This window comes from Ursus arctos, unplaced genomic scaffold (genome assembly GCF_023065955.2).
Source record: "Ursus arctos isolate Adak ecotype North America unplaced genomic scaffold, UrsArc2.0 scaffold_10, whole genome shotgun sequence".
NCBI classification, from domain to species: Eukaryota; Metazoa; Chordata; class Mammalia; order Carnivora; family Ursidae; genus Ursus; species Ursus arctos.
The window spans coordinates 74,127,027-74,151,611 of record NW_026622764.1 but is presented as its reverse complement, the minus strand read 5'-3'; the positions used below and the strand labels follow the sequence as shown (position 1 = coordinate 74,151,611).

Here is a 24,585-nt window from a genome sequence, read left to right as displayed (position 1 = left end):
TTATAATTCAAAATATTTGCATTTATAATGTGACTTTATCATTCAAAATATTCTTGGAACACCACTTTTTGAAACTTCAGAATCTCTAACATTCTTTGACTATGTTCAACTATAGTAATTAATTATATTTAAAAATAATTTATATAAAGTGCAAAGATCTTAAGTGCACAGCTTGATGAATTCTTACAAAGCAAATAAACCTGTGGAAATGTCATCCAAATGAACACAGAGAACCTTCCAGCACCCCCAGAAGCTTCTCTTCACGTGCCTATAAATTCAAGCTCAGATATGAGGATGCTGGCCATCCTTTGTTTTACAAAAAATGGCCTGGTGCTGTGTGTAAAATAGTCTAAGGATGGATAGGAAAGTAGCCAAGACTGCCGAGGCCCTTCCGAGGAGGAGCATGCAGGGGCTGAAGTGGACTCCAGATTTCTGACCCAATTCTACCATTACCAACTCATCACTTCGGGCAAACGAAAGTCTTTAAGGCTCAGTCTCCTCAACTGCTAGTCTGTAAAATAAGGATGAGAACAATGTCGCCTCGCAAAGTGTGGAGGCTCAAATGACACAGTACAAATGAGGGCCCAGCACAATGCCTAGCAGAGTAAAGGCCTAAACAGTCAGATACCGTGACTGTTGTAATCATTAGTGGGATATGACATGTTAAGTACTTATGATTAGCAAAATATTATTATAGGAATCTTAATAAAATTAGTATCTTAATCATCAACAGCTAACTATAACTGGGCCAAGAGGGCATCTGGCGAACAGTGTCTCGTTCTGCCTACTCCAAATGTCCATTAAAAATACCTATGAAGACACAGAAACAGGGACCACAAAACTTCACAACACTGAACACCAGGACTGAGAGTGAACCTCTGCCAGAATCCAGAAAGAACCTGCATAACTAGAAGGTCTACAGAAGGGAATTAGAAATCCAGCAGGGAACACACGAGGTAACCCCGGCCGGGAGCAAAGCAGAGCTGCCAGCCTGGAGGAAGACCTCCCTTCCTTTCCACTGTCAACCCAAAAACCCTCTGAGGCCCAGCTGCTTTTAGAAAACATCTGTCAAGTTACAGAACAGATGCATGTTCTTACAAATTCAAACAAAGTAGTGCTTCAAATGAAAAAGAATTTCCTCCTCACATCCTCACTCTCCAAGGTTTACGACACACCAAAACTGTCTCCCATCGGACCCATCACTGAGCTACTAGAAGGAAGGAGACAGGCGACCAACACCCCCGTGTGTGGAACTGTCCTATACACTGGCTTCCTGACGGCGCCTGACACACGTGTACGCCGCCTTCCGGAGCACGCCCTGACACACGTGTACGCCGCCTTCCAGAACACGCCCTGACACATGTGTACGCCGCCTTCCGGGGTGCGCCGGACACACGTGTACACCGGCTTCCGGGGAGCGCCTGACACACGTGTATGCCGCCTTCCGGAGCACGCCCTGACACACGCGTACGCCGCCTTCCGGAACACACCCTGTCACATGTGTATGCCGCCTTCCGGGGCGCGCCGGACACACGTGTACACCGGCTTCCGGGGAGCGCCGGACACACGTGTACGCCGCCTTCCGGAGCACGCCCTGACACACGTGTACGCCGCCTTCCAGAACACGCCCTGACACATGTGTACGCCGCCTTCTGGGGTGCGCCGGACACACGCGTACGCCAGCGTCTGGGGCGCGCCGGACACACGCAAACGCCGGCTTCCAGGGCGCGCCCTGATACACGGGCTAATCGGTGCTAAACCTTGCAGCGCTCAGACAAGCCCACTCAGCCAGCAAACAACCCGGTGAGGCAGCACTATGCATCGCTCTTCACTGACTTCTGTATCTAGCAGGCATAATCCAGTTATTTCAGATTTTAATCACGGTATTATCTGATTATACTCATCTTTTTTTTTAAGATTTTTTTTATTTATTTATTTGACAGAGAGACAGCCAGCGAGAGAGGGAACACAAGCAGGGGGAGTGGAAGAGGAAGAAGCAGGCTCATAGCGGAGGAGCCTGATGCGGGGCTCTCGATCCCATAACGCCGGGATCACGCCCTGAGCCGAAGGCAGACGCTTAACCGCTGTGCCACCCAGGCGCCCCTGATTATACTCATCCTGAAATCATACTCATCCTGGAGGTTTAATCTCATATCTCACTGAATCTCCACCTCTATCTTGCAGGTCAATTTTAAAATACCCCAATCAACCCTGATTGAAAAGGTGCCTCTTGGTTCTGAGAGTGAAATAACAAAACAATAAACCTCTTGAGACAATTTTCTCAGACAGAAGTTAGTTATCTGGGAAGGAAAGGTGAGCAGCAGCCCTGCAATCTACTTACTCCTGAAAGGGAATAGGGGGAGAGAGAGAGAGAGGGAGAACCCAGCCAAATCTCCTTGTAAATATGCTGATGACAGATCTCTGGGCAAAAACACTATCTGCTAGCAGAGGAGTCCAGGGGATACTTTTTTGAACTTGCTTATTATAAGTAAACCTGGAATTTACAGATTTATGAAACAGAACTCCCTGAAAAAGTCACAAGCTATTTAATTATCAGAGAAAAACATTAACATGTTTAATCACTGAAATAGCTCCTTTTGTGTAGGTGATGGCCTGCGTGCATCACTCAGAGGCCATCTCCGCTAACTGTAGGCCCAGGTGTGTCCAGCACAGCATGAACGGACCTAGCAGGAGGTGCTGGGAGTCCAAGACTTCTCCATACTTCCTTCACTGTGTCTCTTAATTAACCACATCCTTGAAATCCTTACTGGTGTGAAAATGGGTGAGATCTCCTCATTTCTATGCGCCTGATTTGACAGATTGAGTCTTCTGTCACCTGATTATATAAAAAAGAACAAAAACAAGGTGGACTGAAGAGTTCTCTTTTGCAAAATTAAGTATCAATAAAGGGAAACAAAACTAAGATCCAAGACAATAATACCAGCTAAGACAACATTTATATCTGAACATAAGAGAGAGACATTCTCAAATATCCAAGAGCATTGAGCAAATATTTGTTATAAATAAAGGTATCAAAGATGATTTCTTCCTACTTTAATGTGTCCAAGTTTATTTTAAATCAGCTCATCTGATAATAATTTAAAGACCCTATCTCTAAGTGTATAGCCGACCCTTGAACAACACAGGTTTGAACTGCACGGATTATACACGAATTTTTTTTTGGTAAATGCTGTAAATGTATTTTCTTTTTTTTACAATTTTCTTAACATTTTCCTCCCTCTAGTTTACCATATTGGAAGAATACAGTACATAATACATATAGCATACAATATATGTGTTAATTGACTACGTTACGGATAAGATGTTCTGGTCAATAATAGACTGTTAGTAGTTAAGTTTTGGGGAAGTCAGAAGTTATACACAGATTTTTGACTGCACGGGGGTTGGCACCCCTAACCCCCACATTCTTCCAGGGTCAACTGTACTTATGCACAAATTAATAAATCTGTTTTTAACAAACAGTTAAATAATCTGGTTTTGATATGTATGTGTATGTATATATATATATATATATATATATGTGTGTATATACACATATATACATATACACATATATATATATATTTTTTTGTTGTTTGTTTGTTTTTTTAAATGAGGTGAAGTCAAGGCTGGAAGCAAAAAATCCTAGACTTTAGGTAGGAGTTTGAAGCAAAAGACTTCTAGGATCTTCTCACACTGTTGCCTTTAGGCTCTACGGTACATACATAATAATATCAGTATGACACAAGACATAAAATTATCACACAGATAAACCCATTTAATCCACAAAATAACTTGGAAGCAGGAGCACTGGGTAGCTCAGTTGGTTAAGTGTTCGCCTTCTGCTCAGGTCATGAACCTGGGGTCCTGGGATCAAGCCCTGCATCAGGCTCCCTCTCCCTCTGTGCTCACTTGTGCTCTCTCTCTCTCTCAAATAAATAAAATCTTTAAAAAAAAATAACTTGGAGGCAGATTTTGTTCTTATTACCATTTACAGACGAGTGGACTGAAATTAAGCAGGGCGAGGCCATCTACTTAATCATGGTGAGTAAATATGAAGATTGGAGCAGTCACCGGGCAAACTGGTGCCCAGTGGAGACATGCCTCGTGGTGGGCCTGTGCAGGACCAGGACCTAAACAAGAGCCTCCTCTCCACATCTGGTATCTTTCAACAGTAGTTAACAATAAATCAAGGAATCCTAGAACCAGGACACCTGACTTGTTACTCCTCTCATTATAAAACTGGAAGACGGTAGAGAGACAGCCTGCCCCCATCACCAAGGCAGGAGGGGTCAGGTCTAGAATGGCAGCCTCCTGGTATGTTAGGTCTCACTGTCTTCACACAACAAACAAGTACAACTTGCCCATCACAAATCTGACCAAAGAATGAATATATCAGCTCTAGTAAATGTTAAATATATAATGTTTAAGTATTTAACAATTAATGTTGATTACTCTCCTAAATCATAAAACATCTTTTCAAAAATATATGACTTACACCTCTTTAAAAGTCTGTTTAGGGAAGTCTGAATCAATCGTTCTCATTTTCAATAACCCTCCATTATATATAGTCATTCTATTATATATAATCATATGTAGTTTGTACGTATCATATATATCATTCTATTGACTTTTAAGTTCCACTAAAAGTTATGAACATTCTTTTGAGCACAACACGTCAAAGAGTAGGCCAGTAGTTGATTGGTTATGGTTCTCTTACTGTCTTTCCTTTCATTGTCCTTCCTTATTCTCTCGTCTCCTTCAATCCTTCTTCCCAACCCACATCAAAACACGTCAAGGGTACCCTAAAAGTAGAAAATAATACTTCTTTCTAAATGCAGAGAAGTGTTACATATATGGAAAGGGTGTCCTTCTGTCTTCCTAATAATATAACTCACAAGTTCACTGAATAGAATAAGAGGCTTATGTATTTACATTGTTACTTTGACTTTCAACATTTTTACTCTTTGTTCTCTAAAAATACTGACTTAGCAGACTCCTGCCCATCAAAAGCAGAGAAAAACATCCAAAAAAGTGGAATTAAGTATACCAAGAAGTACAGTATGCATGGTAATTAGACTGTTCATCAGAGTATTGTAAATCACTATAAATGACCTGTTCACACATAAAACAAACCTTGTTCCTAGCTAATTATTGATTCTTACCCTGATATTGTGCCATATCTTTTGACCAAAGAGTCTCTGTTCCATATTGAGTTTCATCATATAAAAATTTAACTTCTGTGGCCCCCGCATCTTCTGCGTTCTGAATTAATTCCTAATCAAGAAATACACCAAAAAATAATATTTAATAATAATACAGTAACCTGCCCATCTTCAAATTTATGTATAACGTTTAAAAAGTAATTACATTTAAGTAACAGGAACCCACTATTGGCATCGTTACCTTTAAATCCAGTGGGGATGTGATTGCATCTAATTGTCACAAGCATTGAGAGTCTGGTTGAAAGCTTGTGAGTCCTTCTCCAATTATACACCTAAAATGCGATTTTTAACTTGCTATCTCCTCACCCCAAATACAAATCCTGAGACTATAACTCTCTTATTTATAATCTACTCAAAGCCTTCATTCAAAAGAAATTACTCCATTTCTGAAAGCTGCATGGATTGTTCTGCTTCTGGGACAGGTATCTTCTTCCCAAGGTAGTTACCAAATACAGACCTTTATTTATCACTTTCTTACCAAACTTACTTTCTTTTAGGAAAAATGTATGTGTGTACCAATTAGTATTCTGCATTCTTGAGAAGTTGGGTTATGAACCTGTCTTTCCACTGCACTAAAGCTGAAAGCTTCTTCACAGTCAGGACTGACTCATTCCTTTCTCACAAGGAAGGTAGTAGTGTTATTTGTTTGGCAGATGGGTGGTCACACCTCTGCAACACAGAAAGGAAAGAGCAAACTACAAGATTTACACCCATCGGTAGCCACAAAAAAATCCTCAGTCTCAACAACCCCAATCAGTTTTGCATGCCTACCAAAAACAGGCTGGACTGTGGTCCATTTGAAGGGAGCACCAGACTCTGAAATAAGAGTCCAACTCTTAAAGTCAGCACCATAATCATCAAACTTGAACTCAAGATATTATCTCTTGTTTATTCTGGACCTTGTCGAAAGTAAGGAAAAGTCAACAAAGGATAACTGCGTGGAGAAGCTCTGACTTAGACCAAACCAAATCAAGTGGTTATATTTTAAATGGATGGGTCTTTAAAACACAATAATTTACCCTGTATTATTCACAGTAAATGAGGGGAGAGAGCGGTGAGGACAGACAAGAATTAAGGAGAGCTTATACTGATCCTATGGCAATGCCAACAGCAAAACCTACAAGAGACTCCTTTTAGACCTAAAGACACAGATTGAAAGTGAGGGGGTAGAGAAGCATCTATCATGCTAATGGCCACCGAAAGAAAGCCAGAGTAGACATACTTATATCTGACAAAAGAGATTTTAAACCAAAGACTGTAACAAGAAATGAAGAAGGGCATTATATCATAATGAAGGGGTCTATGCATCAAGAAGATCTAACAACTGTAAATATTTATGCCCTCAACTTGGGAGCACCCAAACATATAAATCAATTAAAAACAAACATAAAGAAAATCATTGATAATAATACAATAACAGTAAGGGGACTTTAACAACCCACTTACATCAATGGACAGATCATCTAAGGAGAAAATTAACAAGGAAACAGTGGCTTTGCAAGACACACTGGACCAGATGGACTTAACAGATATATTCAGAACATTCCATCCTAAAGCAGAATACACATTCTCTTCTAGTGCACATGGAACATTCTCCAGAATAGATCGCATACTGGGTCACAAATCAGGCCGCAACCGGTAGAAAAAGACTGAGATCATACCATGCAAATTTTCAGACCACAATATTTGAAACTTGAAGTCAACCACAAGAAAAAATTTGGAAATACATGGAGATTAAAAGAACATGGAGATACATGGAGATTAAAAGAACACCCCACTAAAGAATGAATGGGTTACCCAGGAAATTAAAGAAGAAATTAAAAAATACACAAAAACAAATGAAAATGAAAGCAAGACAGTCCAGAACCTTGGGGTTATAGCAAAGGCAATCCTAAAAGGGAAATATATTGCAATATAGGACTACCTCAAGAAGCAAGAAAAGTCTCACACAACCTAACCTTATACCTTAAGGAGCTAGAAAAGAACTGCAAAGAAAGCCTAAAGCCAGCAGAAGAAGGGAAGTAATAAAGATTAGAGCAGAAATAAATGATAAAGAAATGAACAAACAAAAAAACCAGATCAATGAAAATAAGAGCTGGTTCTCTGAATTAATAAAATTGATAAACCCCTAGCCAGACTTATCAAAAAGAGAAAGGACCCAAATAAATAAAATCACAAATGAAAGAGGAGAGATCAGAACCAACACCACAGAAATATAAACAATTATGAGAATATTATGAAAAAGTATATGCCAACAAACTCAGCAATCTAGAAGAAATGGACATATTCCTGGAAACATACAAACTACCAAAACTGAAACAGGAAGAAATAGAAAACTTGAACAGACCCATAACTGGCAAAGAAACTCAATGAGTAATCAAAAAGCTCCCAACAAACAAGAGTCCAGGGCCAGATGGCTTCCCAGGGGAATTCGAACAGACATTCAAAGAAGAGTGAATACCTATTACTTTCAAACTGTTCCAAAAAATAGAAATGGAAGGAAAACTTCCAAACTCTGAGGCCAGCATTACTTTGATTAAAACCAGACAAAGACCCCCATTATAAAAGAGAATTACAGGCCAATATCCCTGATGAACACGGATGCAAAAATTCTCAACAAGATACTACCTAATAGGATCCAACTGTACATTAAAGGAATTATTCACCACGATCAAGTGGGATTTATTCCTGGGCTACAGGGGTGGTTCAATATCTGCAAATCAAGCCACATGATATACCACATTAATAAAAGAAAGGATAAGAACCATATGGTACTCTCAATAGATGCAGAAAAAGCATTTGACAAAATACAGCACCCATTCTTGATAAAAACCCTCAACAAAGTAGGGATAGAGGGAACATACCTCAATATCATAAAGGCCATTTATGAAAGACCCATAGATAATAACATCCTCAATGGGGAAAAACTGAGAGCTTTTCCCCTACAGTCAGGAACAAGACAGGGATAGCCCCTCTCACCATGATTATTTAACATAGTACTGGAAGTCTTAGCCTCAGCAATCAGACAACACAAAGAAATAAATAAAAGGCATCCAAACTGGCAAGGAAGAAGTCAAACTTTCACCATTTACAGTCAACATGATACTCTATGTAGAAAACCTGAAAGACTCCACCAAAAAATTGCTAGAACTAATATACGAACTCAATAAAGTGACAGGATATAAAATCAATGTAAAGAAGTCTATTGCATTTCTACACACCAATAATGAAGCAGCAGAAAAAGAAATCAAGGAATCAATCCCATTTATAATTGCACCAAAAGCCATAAGATACCTAGGAATAAACCTAATCAAAGAGGTAAAAGATCTGTACTCTGAAAACTAAAGAACACTTAGAAAAGAAACTTACGGGACACAAAAAAATGGGGGAAAAAATCCACGCTCATGGATTGGAAGAACATTGTTAAAATGTCAACACTACCCAAAGCAATCTACACATTTAATGCAATCCCTATCAAAATATAACCAGCATTTTTTTAAGGTTTATTCATTTTAGAGAGAGACAGTGTGTGCACACATGAGTAGGGAGAGGGGCAGAAGGAGAGGGAGAAAAACACAAGCAGACTTCCCCATTGAGCTTGGAGCCCGAGGCAGGGCTTGATCTCACAACCCTGAGACCATGACCAGAGCCAAAACCAAAAGTTGGACACTCAACTGACTGAGCTACCAAGGCACCCCACCATCAGCATTTTTCACAGAGCTAGAACAAACAATTCCAAAATTTATATGGAACCACAAAAGACCCCAAATAGCCAAAGTAATGTTGAAAAAGAAAATCAAAGCTGGAAGCAACACAACTCCAAACTTCAAGCTCTATTACAAAGCTGTAGCCATCAAGCCAGTATGGTACTGGCACAAGAACAGACATACAGCTCAATGGAATAGAATAGAAAACCCAGAAACAGACCCACAGCTATATGGTCAACTAATCCTCAACAAAGCAGGAAAGAACATCCAATGGAAAAAAGACAGCCTCTTTAACAAATGGTGTTGAGAAAACTGGACAGCAACATGCAGAAGAATGAAACTGGACCACTTTCTTACACCATACCCAAAAATAAATTAAAAATGGATGAAAGACCTAAAAGTGAGACAGGAAGCCAACAGAACCCCAGGAGAGAACACAGGCAGCAACCTCTTTGATCTCAGCAGTAGCAACTTACTAGACACATTGCCAGAGGAAAAGGTAACAAAAGCAAAAATGAACTATTGGGATTTCATCAAGATAAAAAGCTTCTGCACAGCAAGGAAATGATGAGCAAAACTAAAAGGCAGTCTATGGAATGGGAGAAAATATTTGAAAATGACATACCTAATAAACAGTTAATATCCAAAATCTATAAAGAACTTATCAAACTCAACACCCAAGAAACAAATAATCCAGTTAAGAAATCAGCAGAAGGCATGAATAGACATTTTTTCCAAGAAGACATCCAGATGGCTAACAGACACATGAAAACATGCTCAACATCACTCATCAGCAGGGAAATACAAATCAAAACCACCATCTCACACCTGTCAGAATGGCTAAAATTAACAACATAGGAAACAACAGATGTTGGCGAGGATGTGGAAAAAGAGGAACCCTCTTGCACTGCTGGTAGGAATGCAAACTGATGCAGCCACTCTGGAAAATAGTATGGAGGTTCCTTAAAAAAGTTAAAAATAGAACAACCCTATGATCCAGCAACAGTATTACTACTATTTACCCAAAGGATCCAAAAGTACAGATTCAAAGGGATACATGCACTCTGATGTTTACAGCAGCACTATCAACAATAGCCAAACGAGGGGAGAGAGCCCAAGTGTCCATCGACTGATGAATGGATAAAGAAAATGTGGTATATACATATAATGGACTATTACTCAGCCATCAAAAAGAATGAAATCTTGCCATTTGCAACATGGATGGAGCTAGAGTGTATTATGCTAAGCAAAATGAGTCAGGCAAAAAAAGACAAATACTGTATGATTCACTCACATGTGAAATTTAGGAAAGAAAACAGATGAATGTGTAGGAAGTGAATAAAAGGAAAAAAAACCATAAGAGACCCTTAATGATAGAGAACAAACAGGGTTGATGGAGGGAAGTGGGTGGGGGGATGGGCTAAACAGGTAGAGGGTACTAAGAAGGGCGGGCACTTGTTATGATAAGCACTGGATGGTATATGTAAGTGATGGATAGTAAATTCTACTCCTGAACCCAAAAAAAGAAATAAAAATAAAAAAATAAAAAATAAAAACAACAAAAAAATAAAATCACTAATGATGGAGCAATCCCCCCAATCAGCACCTATCAGAGTATGACTATTTAAATTCAATTAAACACACCTAATCCTTACTCTCTAAAAACTTAGCATCTAAACCAGAAATATAATGAGGGCCAAGATGTTAAAGGCATCAAACACTAAATAAATCAACAAGAAGAAAAATGCAGGATAGTTGATCTACTCTTACAATTAATTGAGGAGTTTCCTCATTAGGCTTAAACACAAAATCTAATTTTTGCTGTTATCTTCTACTATTGCTTTCTTTTATGGTTGTTCAGTTTTTTGGGTTGTTTGACAGGTATTCAATGAGTATATTCAAACTAAAAGAATACACTGAAAATAGAAACAAATAACTAAAATCATTATCCTATTAAATAAATTCTCCTAAAAGGCAAATCTCTAAATCCAGGGGTCAAATGTGTTCATGGCCCCTGAATGCAGGTTTTGCATTATTTTGTTCATCTAGTCAACAGGTTGTTTTGTAAAGTATCTGCAAGATGTTTCACATAACATTTATAAAATTACACTATATACTTACGTAAAATGACAAAAAGAGTGTCCCTAGAGCAACAGTGTCTTGATCACAGCACACAACAACTTAGTGAGTTCCTCTGACTCTGAAACCTCAAGTATTTACAATGGCTGCATTTTCAACCCATCCTATCCAGCATATGCACTGCAGGCACAGAGGGAAATAAATACTGCTATTTAAATATAGACAAAATTTTTAAAAAGTGAAACACTACTAGGACTTCCAATTCATTTTACTCCATCTCATTTTTATCAAAGTAAATTCACACATGTACACAACACATGCCCTACCTTAAGAATCTGTCCTCCTTCTGGATATCTTCTTAAAATGTCCTTGAGAAAATCAACAAGTGGTGGAGTTGTCTGACCAAATCGACCTAAAATCCATAACACATTTAAAAAATGATTTAGAAAAAAAAAATCCCATGACTATTACCACTGGGTTATTTGGTTCTAAGACATAGTAAAATTATACAAGTTATGACTTTATACATTTTACTGCAGCACTCAGGTATGGAAATCTACCTAAGATTGAGTAGAAAGCAAAGCGGAATCAATTTATCGACTCTCAAGACTTTTAATTAAACTGCAAAATTCAGGTTTTAAAAAAATGTTCAGAAATAGACTATATATCACAAAAGATTATTAATTCAAAAATAAAAAGCATGGCAGGAGGTGAGGGCAGGGATTGCTGCCATTTTCCAAAGCAAGTGAAATAATGGCATCATTTTGTAGGTACTTTGCCACTAAACAATAAGCCAGAGATAGCGGTGTCTATCATGACATTGTTAATATTCTCAAACTCAACCAATGTTCTGATTATTCTGAGATCGGCATAGTCAATGTCCCTGTGGCGGTCCAGTTCAAATAGCCTTAGGCATTTCCTAACTGAGAGAATCATAGAACTGACTGACCCGGTTGCCTTCAGAGAGGTGGTGACAGGCAAGTATAGAGAGGATGGGAAAAGAAAAGTTAACTTTTCAGATGCACAGAAAAAAAAAAAAAGAAAAAAAATCTGTGTATCATTAAAAAAGAACTCTGTGCTTAAAACAATGAAATCATCACTACAAATTTATCGACATCATTTTGGCACAGTGCCAAACACAGTGCCAAGAGGAGCAAGCCCCAGCAAGATTCTGCTCCACAGGGCATGATACCCCACACATTCTTACAATTCACCAGCTCCATCTACCCTTGCTTTCCTCCGGCCCGGATACCCCCTCATTTCATCCCATGGAATATACTTTCATTTCACTTTTAAAATATAATCTTTATGCAACTAAAAATGGCATACGCTCCCAGTAAAATCAATGTAATACCTCCCCCTTTCAAGCCTTTTGATTGAAGGTTTACAAAAAGATGACAATTTTTGAAAGTCAGATCTCCAATCTTGATCCAGTCAGGTAACTGAAAAAAGAAAAGAAAATGTACGAAAAGCATTATTGTTCCTAAAACTGTACATTAGAAACTACCTCGTCTTTTTTTTCATTTAAGAAATAATGTTTGTTAACCATTCTCATCAGGAAATAAGTTGCTCTGGAGAAGTGAATATTTCAAAAAACAGAAATTTAGTCAACAATTTTATTTAATTAAAGGGTTTTTCTTAACCTAAAGGATTTTAACTTAAACCTAAAAGATTTTTCCTTAAATAATTACAAATAGAGACCTGCTTCAAAAGAACTTAAATTTTTTATGATGAATCAGAATCATTAAAATAAACAAAATTATTCTTTTCACATTTCCAAAGTGTACCACTCAGAAGCCAAAGCCAGATCGACATTCTCCCGCACTCAAGTGTTACTATGGAATGACCTCTCACAGGTCAACGGTCTGCAAATCATTACTCAAAAGCTCACCTGAAGAATCACCTTCATAACTTACACTCCTCAACAAGGTGTGAATGACATCATTTACCATATCAAATATTCATTATTTCCCACTGTCTACCACCCATACCACACTGATATCCTTCCTAAAGCTCAAACTGTCAAAAGTGACCTCACTGGATTTCCTTCCAAACCCTTATCTCTCATCTTCTACCTTGTATCTCAATTAACAGGGGCACCTCCTAACTGTTCACTGTAGAGGGAACCGTGGGGAGAAGTTCTCTCTCTCTGCAAACCACACATCCAATTACCCTCCAGTTTCCAGCAAGTACATTCCCAATTTCTCTCAGACCTAACCTGTTCTTCTCCCATTTCCAATTGCTCAGACTCCTAATATTTCTTGGATTTTTATAATGATCTCACCTCTGGTTTCCTTACTCTCTGTGTATCATCATTCTAGTCCCCATTTCTAAAATACATATCTGAGCACATTGTTACAGCTCCCAGCTTATAAAGCACTTTCATATACATATTCCCACTGAATCTTAAAGCAGGCCCGAAAAAACTCCCTGCATAGGAGATATGGATAAGAATAGTAATTATTTTGTGTTGTTAACCACAAAAATCTCAGAAACAACCCAATTCTATGACATATTAATATAGTGGAATATCATACAGCAGAGAAAAATGGATTAACTAAACTGTACATAACTTTGCATGAATATTCATAACATAATATTGAGTGAAAAAGCTAATTCCAGGTTACTACATATGGAATAACAAACTTTTTATAAAGTTCATAAACAAGTAAAAGTAAACAGTATATCATTCAGGTTATATATTTAGGTTATACACATACACGTATATAGATCGATACATACATAGGTATATATCATATACACACACACATACACACACTTATGATAAAACTATTAAAACAACTACAAAAACAGGCAACAAAATAATAAACACGAAGGGGTAAGGGAAAAAAGACAGGCACACAGGCTGGGGAGGAGAAGCACAGAGGTAAATATAAACTATTAACAGTGTTCTCATTCTCCAGTTGGATGATGTCATCTTGGTTGTTCATTCTATTGTTAGTTAATTAACTAACTGATTAGTTACTAAAAGAGAGCCATGCATAAGCAAGGATTACTAGTCCAATTTAGTAATAGCCAAGGTACATCTGAAGGAAGAAAGGCAGGAAGAGAGGAAGGAAGGAAATTTTTTAGGCAGGAAGAAGTTTGCAGGTCTTAAAGGAGACTTCAATTGAAAAGGAAGAAGACACAGTAAAATGTTAGTAAAAACAGATGTAACCGACTATGTGAGTCTGACTGTGAATGCTTTCGGTGGACTGTAATCAGTGACCTATCTACAGCGAAGTGATTCTCCCAGAGAGAAATCAAGCAGCATAGATAACTGACCTCAGCAGTGCTATCAGCTTTCTCCTCCTGAGTCTGCCAAGATTAAAGGATTTTGCTTGGGCCTCTCTCCTTCCTAGACCCAAAATCACTCCAACCGACCAAAGTCGCACTGGTCCTATTCATCTCCAGAGGCAATGAAATAAAGTTGCCCATTTAAGTCCTTACACACGTATTTTAAAACAGAGTGATTGTAAAATGATTTGAACATCTGGATTTCCGTCCATGTCAGCCTCAACCTCCCTCAAAAACCTCAGACATGCTCATTTTCATTTACCATGAAACAATAACTATTTCCAAATTACTATGCAAACAATACAATATTGATTACAATTGGATCTCCCAACACCTCTTCCTTTGTTCAGCGGTCAAGGACACAAGGAGGTTCTAAGATTCAAGAGTTGACAGAAAGGACATTTTTGATCAATTAAGGGACAGGAAAGTTAAGTAATATTTCAAACCTCCTGATTTGAGGCTCGACCACATTTGGTACAAGAGGAAAAACGATCAGGGAGATACACAGCTATAATGAATAGTTTCCGTCTCTGCATGAGACAGGAGGTAAACTTAAAAATTCCACTTCCAGGCCAGGAAAACAAAAGAGAGATAAGGAGAAAGAGGAGAGTAGATGCCCCAGAAAGACAAAGTACTGAGTGCCTACTTCTTACTATGTCCAGTACCAACCAAAACCAGTGAGTGACAAGGAGTCCTCAACAGCTTTTGTTTCCTTCCTACCCTGACATATTTAGAATTCCATTATTTCTGAGTCTGTCTCAAGGCTTGTGAACATCCTTGGCAAGACCTTCTGTCTTATTTTACATCTACCCCATTACACTACACACATGCACACAAGCACACACATGTGCACACCCATTTGGTACCAAACTGCCATAATCATACTTCTCCGAAGTGTGCTGTATATTCTTTCTTTCCAGTTTCACCTCTATAGTCAGTCATAGTCTAGAACTCCCTAGCTCAGGACAACACAAGTTTCGTAACCAGAACCCTACCCACCCATCCACTCAATCTGAAACATTCCATGCACCATAGCCACATTCACCATCCACTACCAATGCTTTGCAGACACCTCCAAGAACACTGTTAATGGCAACACTGAGCCATGACTGAGCCTCTTGGTATGAACACATGTAAGGGACGAGATGACAAAGCAGACCCAGGGGAGTAACCAAAGAAGGAGGTATAGAACCAGAAGAGTATACAAGGAAGGCTAAGAGGCAGAGATGGGCCCAGAAAAAAGAGGTAAGAATGACAAACTTTGCTCCTAGATTCTGTCCAAAGTCCTCAATCAAGTCACTGTCTGAATGCCACCAAACACGTTGGGGAGCTGGTAAGGAGGGCTGAGCTGTGGAGGAACATAACAGCAGTTTAACTGAAAGTCTGTGTCTAAGTGGTCAAGAGACCATGGTGTGGACCCAGGTACACAGAAGGTCAAGATTACATTGAGGGATTAAAAATCACAGGTATCAAGTACTTCCCCAATGTTTGTACTGGGTACAAATCCAACACCTGAAATGTCATTCTGTATGGCTCAGTGTCCTTATATATTTATTAACATTTTTACCTCTTTAAAACCTGGAAATGAACTTCTATCACATAAAATTTGAATAAATTTTAAGGATCGAAGAAGTTAATTTTCAGTAAAATGCCTCCATTTAACTCCTCCTTTGAGAAAATTTAGCTTTTTCACTAACCTTACAGTATATATATGACAATATGAAATATTGCTATCTTCCAAAGTTTTGCTCTCATTCATTTGCAACTCAAAAGTTTTAATGAGCATGTATTCCTCAAAATAACAGCTTCTATAATACAGTCCGAAGATCCTTTCAGCCCTAAATTTCTATGATTCAAAACTGAGGGGAACCTCTAAGACATTAAAGGTGAAAATACTCCAGCTAAAAGTACAACACAATTAGGAAAAACGTGAGTAATGGTTAAGTCACTTCAAAACAAGTAAACCACAACAACAAAAACCCTCTGACTATAAAGCCCATTGAAAAAGTATCTTAATTTCAGGAAGTGAAGATTCAGACAAAACGGCGGGCAGGGGGCAGGGTGACACAAATGTTGAAATGGTAAATCAATTAAAATTACAAGTAATGATGAGAACATACCCGTTTGATGTTGTTCGTGTTATGTACAAAGCATTATTTCCAGGGTGACCATTAACTGAGCATCTATCTGCCTTCCACGACATGGGAATAAAACCCGTTCAGTTTCACTCTCAGCGAGCCTACTGATAGCTAGTGGACGCGCTACAACCCGGAGCATAGAGGCGGGCCCATCGTCCTACTAAGGAGAGGGGATCGGCGGGCCATACCTCCCTGTCGCCGAGCCACAGCCGCTGCTCCGACACCGGGAAGCCCGTCTCGGTCAAGATGCGCTCCTTGATGTCGCGCACCGTCCAGGACGCCTGAACGGCCACGGTCCTGCAGCCCACGCAGCCGGGGAGGACGGTCACCCGGAGCCACCTGTGCAAAAGGCAAAAGGACCTTCAGTGGGGCCACGTGGGGGCCCTCCCGCCCAGGGTCCCGGTGGCGGGGAGCCTCGAGGCCCTGGGCTCGGCCCGGCCCGGGCAGGGTTACCTGTCCCCCATCGCGAGCGTCCTCGGCGAGCGCGGGCCCGCGTCCGCCCCAGAGCGCCGCGCCTACTCACGGCCGACGCCGCCGCACCGAGAGGCCCGGAGCGGGCCCCGAGCGCGGGATCCTCATGGCGCAGGCGGGCGCCGCCCCGGCCGGGCTCAGCCGCAGCCCCGGGGAGCAGCGGCACCAGCCGAGCTGGAAATGCGAGAGGAAGCCGCGGCCGCGGGGGCGGGGCCAGTGCCGGCAGCAGCGGCGCGCTCCCGGCCGGCAGGGCCCCTGGAGGAGCCGCCCGCGGGCACGCGCTCGCCCGCCTGGACCGTTAGCAGCGTGGGCGCCCCGCCCCGCCTGCAGGCCCTGCCCCGCGCCGCCCGAGCCCGCCTCCGCGCAGGGGCCCGGGAAGACCTGAAACACTTAATTGTCTATGCAGAACATACATTGAGGGAAGACGTGTATTTTCCCTGGTGGAGTTCAACAGTACCAGGAAATGCAGAAGTAGACATTCCTAGGGCCTACGTCTCCTTCGCCTCTAAAGACTTTTTAATCTCTGGAAGCGTCTGCAAGTAAGATCTATGGTGGCCTCTTGGGCACAGCGGGAAACGTGATTGCAGAACACAAGCGTCTTTCACGGCTTCCCCTTTGTTTCTAAGGCACAAAAATAGGATCAGTGGTTCAGTTTGCTAGAGGTAGGAGTGCCAATAAGAAAGTAATAGATGATTATACACATGAACGTATCCTATGACATGTTAAAATACATGTAACTTATTTTGGCAACATTATCTTTCATTGTTGGTAGCCTGTTTTCCCATCACACCTGCAAGCTCCTTGAAATCAGAAACCCCAGTCTTAAAGTTGATGGAGTCACCCCAGAGTAACTAACGTTGCCTTGTAATTTGAAAGTATACGTAGCTGAATGAGCCTTCAGAAAAGATCAGTCTTTGCCTCTGGCTTATTTCTCATAGGTATAGATGAGACAGATCGAAAAAAGGGAGGGGGGCAACATCTGTTAAGACAATTCAAATGCTATGTCCTGAACAAGTAAACTTGGGTGCTTCTTGCTTAAATACCCAGAATAGAATTAAATTTTAGCGTTGGCACAAAAAAATGATACTAATTTACTGTTTTTCAATTATCACTTCTCCCCCTCTTCCACAAAAAAATATTACTCAGAACTCATTATCAGTAATAATAAAGCACCCATACAGCTATTCCACCCCTTCCTATAACCGTATTTAAAAAAGAAAGTCTGTAAATCATGCAGCTCTTTCCCTACTTGGAACAAGTGAGCACAAACAATTAGAGAATAGCTAATTCAGTATAAGATTAGGCCAGAAAACCCTAATGGATAAATATTTACTCTTTCAGTCAGACAAGACTATACATGTAAATGCATTAGAATATTAGCAAGTAGAAAGAATGAGCTCTCACCCTTCTACTATATTGTCACAGCACAACTCCTCCAGGACAAATCCTCCACACCTAAAATCCTTTGATAACCCCCAGGTCTACCTGCTTTCCTTATGCTCTCTCCTAGGGGGCCAGCAAACATGATGTGGTGCAGAGGTGAAGCCTTGAGAGAAAGATATGATCTTAATGGGAGGATTTCACAAGAAGTGAAGCAGATTTGGCTGGAAAAGGGGACTGATCATGAATACCTTTGCATATCTGGAGTCTGAAGTATATTCAGGATACACTTTAAAGGGTTAGTCCGTATGAGAAATACAAATAAATCTCAAAGGAGATTTCAAAGCTAAGGATATAGATTTAGAAATCATTTGTTTAATCATTCAGATAATATTAAACCTCTCCTATTTCCTAGAATAACTCATTTCTAAATGACAATGAACAAAACAAAGTCCCCATCTCAGGCTTGCATTCTAGGGGAGGAAGACAACAATAAACAAATAGATAAATAATATATAAATCCATCCTATGATGTCAGCCTAGTAGGGATAAGTACCATTTAAAAGTGGGGGGAGGGAGTTGGGGCAGGACACGAGAAGAGAAGAAAAGAACTAAGATGGTCCTAGAACTCCTTTCTAAGAGCTGACATTTGAGAAGAGGCCTGAATGAAACAGGAAAATGAAGTTATCCATAAAAAGGTTACATGAGAAGAAAGGGGGATAGAGCAACAGTTGCAGTCCATGTGTCCGTCATCTTTGACCTGGATTTAGTACCATCCCCTCCCACTTGTTGCCCCTCCTCAGCTTTTCTCCTCCCCAACCCACCAGCAAAAGCAAAGTTGAAACTGATGTGTTTTCTGTTTGCTGATGGCTTCCCAGAGCCTGAACAAGGTCCTAACACAGAATAGATGTTCAATAAATATGAGGAAAGGAAGGAAGGGAGGGAGGGAGAGAGGGAGGGAGGGAGGGAGGGAGGGAGGGAGGGAGGGAGGGAGAAAGGAAGGAAGGAAGGAATAATTGAAAAAAAGAAAGTGGGGCCAAAAGAAAGGGAGAAAAAAGGAATGATTAAATATCTGGAAAATACAGGAAAGTAGATAGAAGCTCAAACATTACACATTATTCTAACACCTCAATACAAACAACATTTTTCCCCATTGCTATTAATTTAAGGGGTTTTTTTATATGATTACAATAATACTATGGGTGCATTGTGTTTTTCCGTATTTTTATCACTGTAGAAATTGTATTTCTAATAACTGCCTAATTTTCCATTGAGAAGAAATGTCTTAGGCTGCTCAACCCTATTGATACTTACAAAAATATTTTAATTTTTCAAAAGTACACTGACCAATAAATATCTTTGTTCGTGAACTTTCAACCCCAATTTAAGTTGAGAAAGAAATTTGCAGAAATGATGTATCGTTTTTTTAATAATATTTTTTATTATATTATATTAGTCACCATACAGTACATCATTAGTTTTTTATGTAAAGTTCCATGATTCATTACTTGCATATTAACACCCACTGCACCATGCAATACGTGCCCTCCTTATTAGATGTATTCTAATAAATGTGTAACTGAGCCTTAACTCCTTCTGTAGGAGCACATTATAAAATGCAGAGCAGCAAGAAGCCAAAACTTTAGTCTCTTCTTTTAGAATGAATGAGTCCAGACTCTGTAAAAAACAAGGAGTCATGGGACCACCCTTGGAGCCTATTTCGGTTGTAGAGATGAATAAAATAAAATTATTTTATTGCACAGCCAGACTCAGCAGAAAACAATGTTATTCCTTCTCAGGAGTCCCACTTTAATTTACCCTGGTGCTTCTTTCTTTCCCTTTCCCTGGATGACAGAACCAGTACGACCTGGGCCCTAGCTTGCCCGTCACTCCTAGATCATAAAAATTATCCAGTCCCAGTCGGTCCCTCAAATGACTCATCTTAATAATTGAAAACCCTACCCAGGGTAACAACCAAAACTCCAGTCCAATCCAATGTAAAAATTTATAAACAGTAACTGGGCTTCCTTTATTCTAGTTCATTCTCACCGTGTGGACTGTAGTCTCGAAGTGTAGCTCAAGGCTGAGAGGTAATTTCCCCTGAAACGACGCTTCGTGATTTTATGAAATGGAATGTGCCTAATAGTATGTCTTTGATCATTGGGAAACAATAAATTAGTCCCTTCTGGAGAATGTTTGCCAGTTATATAAAGACAAAAGAATGACAAATCATTATTCCTTTGTTTAATGAGTCAGCGCAAGGCTGTTTAGCTTGAAAATAAAAAGATGAGGATATTGTGGGCAGGCTTTAGGACACTGAAGTCCTAAAAATTGAGTAAAAATCATAAGCCAAACAGAAAAAGGAAAAAATCTCTCAGGGAGAGCAAATAGCACCTACGAAATCATGGAGTCAAAAAAATAGCCATAAAGCTGAGGAATTACAAGTAGCTCCATATGACAGGGTCAGAGGGTAAGATCCATGTAAAGGTACAGGAAATGTGATCCGAGAGCAGTTTGTGGGAATATGGTCATGAAGTCTCCATTATGTTACCTCCGGAGTTATGTGGGAGCCACTTTCAAATTTTAATCAGGTTAGGTGATCATAGTTACACTATAAAGATTCCTCAGGTGACAGAACTGAGGATGACTTGGAAGGAGACAAGACTTAGTACAGGAACAAAACCAAGAAAAAAAGGGTATCTGTGAGATTAACTAAAAACCTTCAAGAAAGGAATCAGCAGTGCCAAGGATCACGTAGGGAAATTGCCTGTAGGATTTGACAACTAGTTAGCCCTTATTTGTCTCTGTGCTCCAGAACCTGCAAGAATTTCCTGATGCCTGTAGGATCAAGTTCAGGTTATTATGCATGACATATAAGGCCCATCACAACCAAGTCCTGGTCAACCTTCTCAGATTCTTCTGAGGCACCCCACCGTCTGTCCCCACGACCAGCTTATGATAATGCGTAACCCTTAGTGAATACTTACAACGTGCCAGGCACCTACTAAAATCCTTTTGTGGTTTAACTCATCGGATCTTCCCGACAACCCCACGGAGTACATAAAACCTTCATTTTCAGATAGAGAAAATGAAACTAAACATTTTACTTGTACCTCCAGAGCTATCAGTGGGAGAGCCAGTAGGACAGCCAGGATCTGTAGTCCAACTCCAGAGCCTGGGCACTATTAATATTAAATTATAATATTCACAGAATACAATCACTTCACATTGCCTAGCTCCCCCATGTACCCTGCCTGTATTGTCCTCACCTACTTGCACTTCCCTTCCCATCACTTTCCATCTGACATATCCCTAGGTCCTCCTCCAATGACCACTCGTCCCAGCTTTCCCTGGGATTCTTTCTATCTAATGTGTACTTTGTATATTCACTGTTGGTATTATAGAACATGTCACATTTTTATTGACTATTGTTAATTTTTATTCATTGCAACCCAGAGCACCTTTGCATTCCTCTTTGTACCTGAAGAGCTGAGTACAGAGTAATATTCAATAAATGTTGCTAAGATGTTTGAGAGGTGAATGAATGACTGCATATAGGTCGATGGCAACTTCACTCCTAACATCAGTCAATGAGGTTTTGTTTTGTTTTGTTTTGTTTTGTTTTGGGGCCTGTTCAAAATGCTTTGGGCTGCAAGTAACTGATTACCTAACAGTAGCTAAACTGATAAAGGTTTGTTTTTCTCACATGTCAGAAAGTCTGGAGGAATGCCATTCTTTGACAATGTCAAGACCTGCTTCCCAGTGATGTTTTGGGGCTCTCCTTGTCAGAAAATGGCTCTACAGCTCTAATATATCCATATTCAATGTAGGAGGAAGGGGGGAAAGGGAAGAAAACATTTCTACCTGCTTTAGCAGAAAAACAAGAATTTTCCCAGCAGACTTCTATTCTCTCTCATTGGCCACTCTGAGCTGCAAGGAAGGCAGGGAAAACCAAGCCTCTATGATAGAAGGTTCAAGCAAGAGAACAGGGTTTTCCGAGTGACTGTCTGATCAGTCTACAACACTATCTACAACATTGCTCTAATATACGTGGCAAATTTATTTTTAAAGTATCTACAGAAATATTAGAAAACAATGTAACTAGTAAGTTTTTTAAAGCCTGATTAGTGACATATCAAGACACATTTTTTAAAAGGATAGTCGGGGGAAATATTTCATGCAAGTAATCTTTCTTTGCCTTGGGATGGCATGATTTGGGTAAATTCTATGATTTTTTTCTGCTCACTTTTATATAATGACAGTCCTGAGGTCACTTTAAGTTACAAAATATAGTTTCAGTTCTCTAACAGAATAAGTTCCAGGCAAAATCACTAAATAAAGGTCAGCTTCTCCTTGATGTTGCCATCAATGCCCCACACTAAGTCCTGTAGTCAGATGCTGCCTGCCTTCCAGGGGGAGGTAGGCAGTCTCTTTTCTCTCCCTGTTCCCCCAAATAGTAGTTGTGATTCAACCACATGCAGGCCAAAGCTGTGGACACAGGAAAGACAGGAGGATGGGCTGCTCCTTGGCTGGGTGGTTTTGAGCCCTGTGGGTCTGGCAGGCGATTAAGCTCAGCATTTCTCCTGTGGGACTCTTTGAAAAGTCCTGTCACTGAGGACCTCAGCAGAGAGGCAAAAGCATTTCTATACTGAGTGATCACTCATGAATCCATCCACAACCTTAAGGAGCTCCATGTCACCTCCCGCCTCTGGTTGCTCTGGCCCTATCTCAAGCAGACCCTATGGAAGAAGCCCCAACCTGATGCTTTCCACTTAGTTCAGGTGTCTTCTATGGAAAATTCTCTCATGCCCCTTGCCCAGCAAGCTTGGGCAATGCCATTGCCAATACAGCCACCTCCCTCCTGCTGCCTCAGAGTTCTTGGGCCCCAGGCCTGAATTGGCCTCGACCCCAGTTCCAAGTTCTCACTGTGGTTCACCAAGCTTAATGCAAAGGAGGTAAACCCCTTTAATCCTGTCCACTTGGCAACATGTCTATCCAAAAATCCTCTACCAAACTTCTCTCTCTGTCCTCTGGCTAAGCGGGGATCTCAGTCACAGAATGTGCTCTGAGGCTCTCTGTAACTGTGTATATGTGGGAGGGTCTGTCCCCAAACACTTGGGTATTCAATATCACCATCAAAACTGAGGTAGGAAGCAATTTATTTTAGCACTTTCTTACCTTAGATACACACTAGCCATAAGAATGATTCAAATTGGGTTCTCACAAAGCCCAAGAGAAGAAAAAATACGATTAGCATGTAAAGCAACAACAACAACAACAAAAATATATATATATATATATATACATATATATATATATATGTGAGGTGCATATAATTATATATTCATTAACTCAAAGTTCAGACACCACAGTATACCAGAATTACAGCAGTTAAACAAAACAATACTCAGCTCCTATGAGGCTCACGTTTTCATAATGGGGAGACAGAAAATAAATAAATACACAGATAAATGATACACAAAGCAGAAATCAGTCCTGTGATGAACCATGGTGGGCAAACAATGGAACGTGACATGGGCTGGGATACTGTTCATCTTGATGTCGTCTGAGAATGGAACCAAATATGCAAAGTGAGAAAGCATACTGAAGGAAGCTTTAGGATAATGTTGGTGATTGAGAAAACAACCCTTACGCAAAGGCAAACTGTAAGGATATGATTTAAAAAAAAAAACAAAATTTGCTATTCTAGTTCATTCTCCTTAACTCACCTCACCTTATTACCATAACTCTGCTTAAGATATTTAAATTTAAGAAAGTACTCATCAGAATCCTATACATTCTACCCACTACAAATTTCCAAATGGAGTATCTCAACCACATTAATAAAAGAAAGGACAAGTACCATATGATCCTCTTAATAGATGCAGAAAAAGCATTTGACATAATACAGCACCCATTCTTGATAAAAACCCTCAACAAAGTAGGGATAGAGGGAACATACCTCAACATCATGAAGTCCATACACAAAATACCCACAGCTAATATCATCCTCAATGGGGAAAACTGAGAGCTTTTCCCCTACAGTCAGGAACAAGACAGGGATAGCCCCTCTCACCATGACTATTTAACATAGTACTGGAAATCTTAGCCTTGGCAATCAGACAACACAAAACAATAAAAGGCATCCAAACTGGCAAGGAAGAAGTCACACTTTCACTATTTTCAGACAAAAAGATACTCTATGTAGAAAACCTGAAAGACTCCACCAAAAAATTACTAGAACTATTACATAAACTCAGCAAAGTCACAGGATATAAAATCAATGTA

At 40.0% G+C, this 24,585-nt stretch overlaps 1 protein-coding gene across 5 annotated transcripts in view; it reads right to left on the bottom strand.

Moving 5' to 3' along the window:
• Nucleotides 1–24,585, bottom strand: part of SACS (sacsin molecular chaperone) — an 89,945-nt gene that overhangs the window by 29,571 nt on the left and 35,789 nt on the right. For 2 of the 5 annotated variants that reach the window (XM_044381695.3, XM_044381693.3), the window contains exons 3-6: nucleotides 16,635–16,785; nucleotides 12,366–12,453; nucleotides 11,338–11,423; nucleotides 5,166–5,277 (exon numbers count right to left, since the gene is read on the bottom strand). In XM_044381695.3, coding sequence (XP_044237630.2) covers nucleotides 5,166–5,277; nucleotides 11,338–11,423; nucleotides 12,366–12,453; nucleotides 16,635–16,785 — 437 coding nt within the window. Of the gene's footprint in view, nucleotides 1–2,684; nucleotides 2,774–5,165; nucleotides 5,278–11,053; nucleotides 11,142–11,337; nucleotides 11,424–12,365; nucleotides 12,454–16,634; nucleotides 16,786–16,899; nucleotides 17,105–24,585 lie in introns of those variants that run through there. The other 3 variants (XM_044381694.3, XM_044381696.3, XM_048215499.2) reach the window with 3 other exon arrangements.